The 11,002-nt window shown below is 37.4% G+C and overlaps 1 protein-coding gene and 1 pseudogene across 1 annotated transcript; one reads left to right on the top strand and one right to left on the bottom strand.

The window, feature by feature from the left end:
• Window positions 1-386: 386 nt before the first annotated feature.
• On the bottom strand, window positions 387-10,659 carry LOC106752758 (probable aspartyl aminopeptidase). The gene is made up of 11 exons (XM_014634511.2): window positions 10,474-10,659; window positions 10,253-10,388; window positions 10,079-10,157; window positions 8,985-9,187; window positions 8,822-8,894; window positions 7,631-7,753; window positions 7,284-7,439; window positions 1,707-1,880; window positions 1,494-1,568; window positions 1,280-1,420; window positions 387-770 (listed from the first exon to the last, which is right to left on the bottom strand). Exons 1-11 carry the CDS (start codon window positions 10,553-10,555, stop codon window positions 549-551), a joined length of 1,464 nt encoding a protein of 487 aa, XP_014489997.1. The 5' UTR covers window positions 10,556-10,659; the 3' UTR covers window positions 387-548.
• LOC111240992 lies at window positions 4,163-5,438 on the top strand (annotated as a pseudogene).
• Window positions 10,660-11,002: the final 343 nt, after the last annotated feature.

Raw genomic sequence — 11,002 nt, 5'->3', positions numbered from 1 at the left:
ATTTATCATTTACATTTTTAATATTTGAAAAAAAATACAATTTCAAAATAGGTATTTTTTTTAACAAAAGTGAGAACACTTCGAACTACCGAAGACCCTATAATAGAAATTTTAAAGAATTAACATCTCTGGAATTAAATAGCACTTTGATCGCTAATCACATTGTAAAACAATTAATCAAAGATTAAGGACTCCACTCATCACGCACACATTGGACAAAGTAGTAGAGTAAGGCTTCAACATCTTAACTTCATTTGAAGGAGTAAACTATTGAAGTAAACTTGCACACGTGCAAAGAACGCAAGCTTACCATTGAGAAATGCTCAATCAATCTTAATGTTACATGTGTGAAAACCGTTTTATCTTAAAAATATTTCTCACACAAAAATCAGGAAGATACTTCATCTTTATTCAGAATAATATATTAAATACCATTCGCTACAATAGGCTAGTAACTAGGCAAGGATAATAAATTATAAAACATGACTCATTCCAACAACATCCACAGCAGAAGATCAATGTAGCAATTCGTGATTAAAAGACATATCCTATATGTCCACGACCATCTTACCATCGAGATGAGAGAATTCTTGGTAAAAGGCCTTGAAGTGCTCATATGAATACTTCACATCATCAACAGCACAAATTTCTCGTATGCTATGCATTGACAACTGAGGTGCACCAACATCGACGGTGCGGATACCAACCCCACTAGCAAGAATAGGACCAATGGTTGAACCACAAGACATGTCATTGCGCACCACAAAGTCCTACAAACATCAATGTACCTTGTTATATAATCCATTATTGCTTACCAAGGCTTATACAACTCTAAGCCTAACAAGAACAAATGTGTCTTCCATTCCTAGACATCCAAACAAACTTGTTTTTTATCCTCGAGCTTTTAACTTTATGGACTTTAGTCCTTTTGTTTTAGAAATACGTGAATTTGGTCCTTTCAACTTTTGTGAAAGTTAAAAACTGTCATTAAATAATAAATTATGTGAGGAGGCTAAATTCAAATATTTTGTTAGAAAACTACTTATCAATTTGAAAATGCATGAACCAAAATTAAGTTTGATATAAAATACAGGAATCAAAAATACATTTTTTCTCTGGGGATGATTTAAAATAGGTAATAATTTTGTTGAAATATTACAAATACTATAGTTGAAAAGTCTTTTCTGATAGTTAGATTGCCTGGTAGAAGCAAATCTATTCCAATTACAATCACAAAAGATGAAGAAAAGAGACAGATTAAATTGTTCACTTAACTTACCTGAACGGGGAGGTTATGTTTTGTTGCTATTTCCCTGAAATAAAAGGATGTGACAGCATTGGTTGCATAGCGCTGGTTTGCATTGTTTTTAATGACAAGTCCTCCGTGTAGTTTGGGCTGATGGTTTGCTTCATGCTTCTCCTGCAAGAAATTTGGTTATGATAAGGAGCAACAGTTTGAATTATTTGCAATCAAAGCATATGAGAAGACTTACCATGTAATTTGGGTGTAGTGCATGTGCCATATCAGCAGATACAAGGTAACTTCTTTGAGCTGCTTTCTCCAGAAGCTAAAAGAAATCACCGCAACGAAAATTAAATACTGAATGGCACGACAAAGCCATTCTAGATTCAACTAATTGTAAGTAGTAAGATCATCCATGCAGTACACCGGATTAAAAAAGAGTAAAGGAATAAAGGTATTATACGTTGGGCTTTGTGCCAAAGGTATTGGTAACCCTAGTCACAGCATTTAGCATAACAGGAGAGCCAGCTCCTTGTGCAGAATTAGATCCAACTTCCTCATGGTCAAATAAAGCCACCATTCTAACTCCCGTCTCTTCCTCTAGACTGCTTTCAGAGGATGTAGCATCTATTAAAGCCTGAAATAGAAACCAAGACGTTAGCGTAGGATAATAAAAAACGACTACATCATGCAAACACATTTCCAATTTCCAGACACAGAATCTCACTGTCTTTTAAGTCTTTAGATTAAGCCCCAAAAATGCCTGAGTTTGATGCGAAAACAAAACCAGCAACCGAAGGCATACACCAGAGGCATTTTGGGTTCTCCTGTCATACCCAACTTTACTTCTACTTGTTCTGCTCTTTTGCGTATTCTGAGCAAACCAGTCATTGAGACATCTCCTCATATTGATGATTCCTCTGTTATGGCTGCCCAACGTAATGAATAAAGTCGGTCTCGCAAGCCAGGTAAAGGACGACCAAAATGTGACCATTGTGGCAAGCTAGGCCACAAAATTGATAGATGTTATGCGCTTCATGGACGTCCTCCTCGATCTGTAGCAATGGCTAATTCTGATCCACCTCCTCGGCCTGCAGACCATCGTACATCATCAAATATTGTAGATAACCCTGCAGTCTTCAACGAATTTCTCAGATGGTATGAGGATCGTCAGCAATCTAGTTCCACTACATCTGCATCTATTGCATGCACAGGTACACCTTTTGTTGGTCTGACTCACTCCCTCGGATCTTGGGTCCTTGACTCAGGCGCCATCAATCATATAACTGGTAACAAGTCCTTGTTTTCTTCCTGGTCATGTCCGGATAATTTACCCTCGGTAGAGTCTCATCTCATGGTATTGGTTCTGTTCATATTTTTCCGTCCATATCCATTGATCATGTACTCTATGTCCCTAGGTCTCCTTTCAATTTATTGTCCGTCAGTCGTCTAACTCATTCCCTTAATTGTGTTATTTCATTTACTAAAGATTTTGTTTGTTTGCAAGACCGGAGTTCGAAACACATGATTGGCACAGGATGTGAGTCTCATGGCCTATATCTTCTCCGCCCTTCTCCACATGTTGGCGTCATCATGGAGTCACCATCCCTTCTTCATGCTCAGTTAGGTCATCCCAGTCTTGCCAAACTACAGCAGCTTGTTCCGAGTTTGTCGAAGTTATCCAACTTGTCGTGTGAGTCTTGTCAATTAGGAAAGCATACTCGTAGTTCCTTTCCTCGTAGTATCGTACCCTTTTTCATTAGTTCATTCTGATATTTGGGGACCTAGTCGTGTTAAGTCCACTTTAGGATTTCAGTATTTTGTTACTTTTATTGATGATTATTCCAGATGTACTTGGTTGTTTTTAATGAAGAATCGTTCTGAGTTGTTTTCTATTTTCCAATCATTTTTTAATGAAATAAAAACATGGTTTGGGGTTTCTATTCGAACTTTACGCAGTGATAATGGCCGTGAATACCTTTCTCAACCGTTTAAACATTTTATGGCTTCTCATGGCATTCTTCACCAGACCTCATGTGCTTATACTCCTCAACAAAATGGGGTGGTTGAGCGTAAGAATAGACACCTCATTGAAACAACTCGTACACTTCTCATTCATGGCCAAGTACCCTCGTGTTTTTGGGGTGATGCAGTTCTCACTGCATGTTATCTCATCAACCGCATGTCGTCCTCTATCCTTGATAACAAAATCCCTCATTCTGTCTTATTTCCTCAAGACCCTTTACATCCATTACCTCTTAAAGTTTTTGGGTCCACATGTTTTGTTCATGATTTTAGTTCTGGTCTTGATAAGTTATTTCCTAGATCTCACAAATGTGTCTTCTTAGGATTTCCACGGTCACGAAAGGGTTATAAGTGTTTTTCTCCTTCCCTGAATCGTCATTTTATCTCTGCTGATGTCACTTTTGATGAATCTTCGTTTTATTTTTCACAACTATCTTCTAGTTTTGTACCTCCACCTACCACGGTTGATATTCCTATTGTCTGTGATCCTTTAGACTCTCATTCCCCACAGGATCGTCCTTCAACTCCATCCCTTCAGGTTTATAGTCGCCGAATCGTCTCCCTCATGACTCACCTCCTGTGCTGCCTCCTGTGTCTCCTCCGGCTCCAGCAAATGAGTCTGACCTACCTATTGCCCTCCGTAAAGGTATACGCTTTACTTGTAACCCTTCCCCCCATTATATTGTTCTTAGTTACCACAGGTTATCTCCATCTTTTTACACATGTCTCTCATCCATTTCTTTTGTGTCAATTCCCAAGTCTGTGGGTGATGCCTTAACTCATCCTGGTTGGCGTCAAGCCATGCTGGATGAATTAAGTGCTTTACAGAAAAGTGGAACTTGGCAGCTTGTCCAATTACCATCTGGAAAGTCTGTTGTTGGTTGCAGGCCGGTGTATGCTATCAAAGTTGGCCCTGATGGTACAATTGATGTTTGAAGGCTCGACTGGTTGCCAAAGGCTACACACAGATTTTTGGTTTGGATTATGGTGATACCTTTTCTCCAGTGGCGAAAATGACCTCGGTTCGCCTATTCATTGCCATGGCCGCTCTTCGACAATGGCCTCTTTACCAATTTGATGTCAAAAAATGCTTTCCTTAATGGTGATTTGCATGAAGAAATTTATATGGAGCAATCGCCCGGCTTTGTTGCTCAGGAGGAGTCATCTGGATTGGTATGTCGTCTTCGCAAATCCCTATATGGCCTAAAACAGTCTCCTCAGGCCTGGTTTGGTAAATTCAGTTGTGTTGTTCAACAATTTGGTATGTCTCGCAGTGAAGCGGATCATTCAGTGTTCTATCGCCACTCAAGTGCTGGATGTATCTACTTAATAGTGTATGTCGATGACATTGTTCTCACAGGAAGCAACTACCTTGTCATCTCTCAGATGAAACAACACCTTTGTCACCATTTTCAAACCAAAGATCTTGGCAAACTCCGGTACTTTTTGGGTATTGAAGTAGCACAATCCAATGATGATATTGTCATATCTCAGAGGAAATATGCGTTAGACATCATGGAGGAAATAGGGTTAATGAACTGTAAGTCTGTTGAGACACCTATGGATCCTAACATCAAGCTCCTAACAAATCAGGGGGAGCCTTTCTCAGATCCTGAACGTTACAGAAGATTAGTTGGTAAATTAAACTATCTCACTGTTACACGTCCTGACATTTCCTTCTCAGTTAGTGTGGTGAGTCAATTCCTTAACTCCCCATGTGAAGACCATTGGGATGCAGTTGTTCGCATACTGAAATATATTAAAGGATCACCTGGAAAAGGTTTGCTATATGGTCCTAACAAGGATACAAAAATCGTTTGCTATTCAGATGCTGATTGGGTTGGTTCCCCTTCTGATAGGAGGTCTACTTTTGGATATTGTCTCTGTTGGTGGTAACCTGATATCTTGGAAAAGTAAGAAGCAAAGTGTTGTGACTAGGTCCAGCACAGAAGCAGAATATAGAGCTATGGCATCAGCTACTTGTGAGCTTGTGTGGCTTAAACAATTACTTAGTAAATTGAAATTTGGAGATGTCACTCACATGACACTTATATGTGATAATCTGTTAGGGTATAAGGTGGGAGGATATTCAGTATAGGTTAATTAGAGTAAATAAATATAGTATAAGTTAATTAGAGTAAATAAATATATATTCCAGGAAAACATTTAGTATAAGTTAATTAGAGTAAATAAATATATATTCTAGGAAAATATTCCGTATAAGTTAATTAGAGTAAATAAATATAGTATAAATTAATTAGAGTAAATAAATATATATTCTAGGAAAATATTCAATATAAGATATTTATAATTAAGGATATATGCTAGGATAATATATGGGGAGATATTTATTTATATATAGGGATATTTATATTAAATGCAAATATATTCTAGGGAAATATTTAGTGAGAGATGGACCGAAAATAATTATTATAAATAAAGTTAGAGTCTAGGGTTAAGGGTATGCTTTTGATTTGTGAGTATTGTAAAGGAGGTTATGCTCCAAGGTAATTAACGGAGGTTTGCTCCCAATTATTGGATGACTAAAGGAGGTTATGCTCCCAGTTATTGTTTACTTGTGTTTACCCAGATATCACCATCAATAAAAAATATTCATTCGTTCAATTTCGTTCTTTCATTATTCTTTTGCTTGTTTTGAGTATGTGAGAGGGTGATTTCGTTACGTCTCCTACTTGGTCACGTAACATAATCAAGTTGCTCTTCATATTAGCTCTAACCCTGTCTTCCATGAGAGAACCAAGCACATTGAAATTGATTGCCATTTTATTAGAGAAAAAATCATATCTAGAGATATCAAGACTGAGTTCGTTAATTCAAGCAACCAGTTGGCAGACCATATTCACTAAGTCCTTGCGAGGACCTAGAATTGACTATCTTTGTAACAAGCTTGGAACATATGATTTATATGCTCCAGCTTGAGAGAGAGTGTTAGATATTGTGTTTATGTTTATTAGGCAAACATAGTCCATATATGTTTATTAGGGAAACATTGTCCTTATTCTTATTATTTTATTTTTACATATTCATTTGTATTTGGGCTTAGCCTACATCCTTATTATTATAAATACTTTACCCTATGTGTATGCAAAGACACACAAGGGAGATTTCCCCTCATCTCTTTCACTATTTCATAAGCTCGAAGTAATATTTGGCATTCATACCACTGTGAGACTCCTCCAACGGAGCAACTTGAGAATTAAACTGTAAAATAAGTTGATGACTCTGGCTTGGAGCTTGAGCCAAGCGGAATTTGTGGAGGGGGATACAGAAGAGAGTGACTTAACTCCCAATAAAGAGGGACCTGTAGAGGGGAGACTGGAAGCATTGAAAGACATCAAAGATCATCTTCTCCGGGCTTATAGTTTTGAAAAAGAGGTGACCAAAATGTGGGAAGTTAATAGAATCGAAGAAGAATGGAAGACATTGGATGAGGATTTGCCACCACCCAAGCCTCCAGACTAGAATTTGGAGGGCACCACAGGAAAGAGGAGCATTACCTCAAATAACAGTTCCCTGACTTCAACCTTGAGGACAAGGTTGATTTTGAGGGGTAGAGTAATATTAGGAATAAAAGAAGTTACTTGTTAGTAGAGAGAGGGTATAAATAATAACAGAATAGGTGGAGAGAGGATTATCAGATATTTTACTTTTGGAATAGACTAGACATTTTCCAGTGGAGGAAGGAAGGCTTCCTTGGGACGTATAATTGTATTTCTCTTTATATTACATTACAGATTCAATAATATACATACACATACTTTCATCTTTTGCTGTTTCAAGTGTTATTGTGAGGAGAGAGTGTTCTCTTTGGTCTCCTGAACAAAGGAACCTAACAAAGTTAAACTTCAGTGAGCAAAATGACATGGAGAGATTATCACGTCGTCCTGAAAAAATGAAGTCTTTTGCAGGCCCACTAACATTTTGAAGTTTATACCCAAACTATACATAAGCATTTGAAACTTTACTTGAAAAATAATCTCGATGGAAATTAAACCTTCAGTGAGCAAAATGACATGCAGAGGTTATCAAGTCGTCCTGAAAAGATGAATTCCCTTGCAGCCCCACCAAGTGTACTTGGTTGTGTATCACAAGCTTGCAATTCAAAATCATAAATGTCATCTGGTTCACATCCAAGCTTACTTGCAAGCAACTGGTGAAAATGATAAAGAAGACAATAACCAACAATTAGACTCTACATCGTCATATATACATCCCAGACCCAAATTAAGAAAGTTACAGATTACAACTACATGTGACTGGTGTTAATACACACATCCCAAGAAAGGCAACTGAAATAAAAATAACAAAAATACATTCTCAGATTCCAGGTCAGCTGTTAACCTGCAAAAGAAGAAGGTGGTGCTTCGTATTGGTGGTGCCTGTTTTATCAATTGCTTTATTTACATCAGTCTGATTCCCATTCTCAACCGAACCATTTTCAGAGGACAATTTATTAAGCTCACCCTGCAAGACAAAGCTCAATGAATGTGTAAAAGCTAGATCTAAATAATTAAAATGAACACTTTGAATCTGAATAAGCACTGTTTGTGGTAGCTTTACTTACTTCTGTCAATTAATAACGAAGTATAAATGCACAGTATAACAGTCCAAAACCATCGCATCAAATATTTGATGAAAACACAAACACAATACTAAGTAACTTGCAACATTGTGATAGGTTTAGTGGCAAGGTTTATGTGAGAAGAAATAGAGGTGTTAGGTTTCTTTAGAGTAAGAAACCAATCTATAGATCATATATTAGGATTAAACACTCAAAACTGACAATTCAACGTAAGATCACACTAAGATTAATGGAAAACATAATTAAGGGAACATTCAACAACATCCAAGGGAAATGAATCCCTTCATATAGGATAAACCCCGTCCAAACTTAAGAAAATACGACCCACCCACTAGGAGGAACCATTTCCTCCTTAAAAGATAACCCTACTAAACTTAATAAATACCTCTAACCACCCCTAAACTGCCCAACCACCGTTAACTATCATGAAACTTCTTATTTTGAACCTTCTTCCTAACATACACCTTAAAGATCTTATCAAGAGGCAGGTAGTTTTAACTTCCTAGCAGGTAGTTATAACCTCCTATAATTGTGTTGTGTAATTATCTTTTATATTTTGTTTGTTAGATTATTATGAGTGGTTTTTAGTTGGTTGTTAAGGTGAAAATCTAGAGAGACCGGTCCTTTCGAAAGACCTAGAGAATTGTATGTTGATATTTTCTGTTTTTACCACTTTGGTAGAATAGTTTGTGGTTTCTAATTAAGTTCTTCTGTGTAATCTGTTTTACATCTATTTAGTGATTTCTGGATACCTATCACATTGCATGCTATTATAAGTTTAAAATCCATATTTAACCAATAAATGAGCTTTATAGCCACGTGCAGGCACTTAAATAACATTTCAGATAGCCTAACATTAAATGCATTTAATCTGCGGGACTTGAGATATTAAACCAGGGCATCACAATAATAACTATTTCCACAGAATAATCAGTAACCACTATGATTACCTTCAGCGATGTTGCCAAGATTGGAATAAGGTGTGTCTCGTTGTTGAATTTGAATCCATCAGAAGAAACAGTCCTGTACACGATGAACCAGAGGAAAATAATAAACCCAAAATAATGATTAAGAAAGCTAACAGACAATGCATCTCAACAACAGTGACAGAACCTGTCCAAGTGAATTGCCAAAGTTGGGATCCGCATTATAGGTTCCTCAATCCTAACAAGATGATGTGAGTATGACACAGAGCCTGCATTCTCTTCTCGAACAATGACCCTGCCCGCCACAGTCAAGTCTCGGTCAAACCACGTGTGCCACAAACCTCCTCCATAGATTTGAACACCTACCTCTAAAATCCCACCCTTAACCACCTGCACAACACACACCACTAATTAAACATGTCTTCCACTGCATCCATATAATAACATATCAAACTCAAAATCCAATACACTAATTAGGAATTCAAATTTATTTGAGTAACCAGAAACTCCATCCTTGAGGTTGGTGAGTGCTGTCATATCATTCTCTGAATAAAAAAATCTTGAAAACCATCTATCTCAATCACATTAATCCAACACGTGTAACTTAAATGATAATATTAAAATAGAGTAAACGATCACTTTGACCCCCTAATTTCCTGAATTGAAGGAAATTAGAAAAAAAAAATCCTCAAAGTGTAAACTTATAGAACCCAGATTCTATGGAAACCAAAAGTGTATTATTGATAGAAAAAGTGAGGAATAGTATAACCATTGTACCTATAGAAAAGCTCCTCATAGAAAAGATAATTCTATCTCTCCCCAACCCATACGGTTTCTAACACAAAAGTTACAGAGTGAATTAGAAGCATTTCCCTCTCCCTTCGCGTACCCCAACTAACTGCCACATCAGCAGCTCTTCTCATAGTACCCTATTCAACTCAGTTGCTTGTTCAGGCCCAAACTCAATATCCTTACATAAACCGAGAATCACATAAGTCCACATTTCAGAAAACGTGCCACTAAAGAGATAGTGAGTAATCAAACTGAGGAACTTACTCTATACATCTTAAGGAACTTATTTAACATTTTATTAATCACAGTGAGTAACATAACTAGACCTACTAAAGTGGTTGTTTTCACTCTGTTGACATGCTTTCAGGGATCAAAATGACAATAGATGCTTAAATCGTATACTTAGATTAAACCACGTACAAATACCTATTTGACATTTTTCTAATTTTACTACTACGACAGAAGGACACTAAAATAGAAATCTGTTACCTTGGAGACAGGCTTGAGTTTGAGACATGGACTATCCGTGTGAGCGCCAATTATGTAGAATCCATTTCCAGCAACGTACCTGAGAAGAAGTTGAAAAGGGAAGCACCATTAGGACTATTGGTGTTGTTTCGTGTTTGGTTGAAAAAGAGGGGGACGGAACGGAACGGAACGAACTTTTTGCCGACGGCGAATGCTACAATGGTGGAGTGGTTTCTGGTGAAGAAGTACTTATGGCCAGGTTGCAGATCCCACAGTTCCCTCTCGGAAAGTTGTTGGAACCCCGCGCTCTTCAAACGCTTCTTCGCCTCATCTGAAACGAAGGAAGAAAGAGAGAATGAGGATTTGCGATTCGGCTAGTACAGAAGGAAAGGAGGGAGAGTTGGTTATGGTTTTACCGACGGCGTGGAAAGCCGTTGGAGAAGCGTTCAGGAAGTCGATAAAATCGGAAACGACGTCGTAGCTCTGCTGCTTTGCCATTGTCGTTCAGATGCTAACACTGGATCCGCGATTCTGAGACCCTAAAACCAGGATTTCGTTTTTACCGTAACGGATATATTGAAAACAAATAAATAAATAAAATAAGAAGCATTTAAACCGTGAACGGCTCATCGTCTCTTAGGATTAGATAGTTAGAAAAACAGAATTGTTATTATTTATACGCGTTAAACATGAATGTATTATCAAACGGTTTTAGTTTCTCTTTTCAAATGTATATTTTAGTCTTCATTTTTAAGAAAATTTTGATTTTAATCCTTCAAAATTAACACGGTTAAAAATGATCTCACGTGGTTACACCACTTTTTTTTCTCACTTTTTCTCCCTTTCTCTCTCCTTCTTCTTTCTTGGTACTGGGTATTTTTTCCTCTCTCATCTAGCACTTCTCCACTTCTCCTACGTCACCCACCTTCTCACCACATCCTCTGA

The sequence above is a fragment of the Vigna radiata genome, unplaced genomic scaffold (genome assembly GCF_000741045.1).
Source record: "Vigna radiata var. radiata cultivar VC1973A unplaced genomic scaffold, Vradiata_ver6 scaffold_43, whole genome shotgun sequence".
NCBI classification, from domain to species: domain Eukaryota; kingdom Viridiplantae; phylum Streptophyta; class Magnoliopsida; order Fabales; family Fabaceae; genus Vigna; species Vigna radiata.
This window is presented reverse-complemented; position numbering and strand designations above follow the sequence as displayed.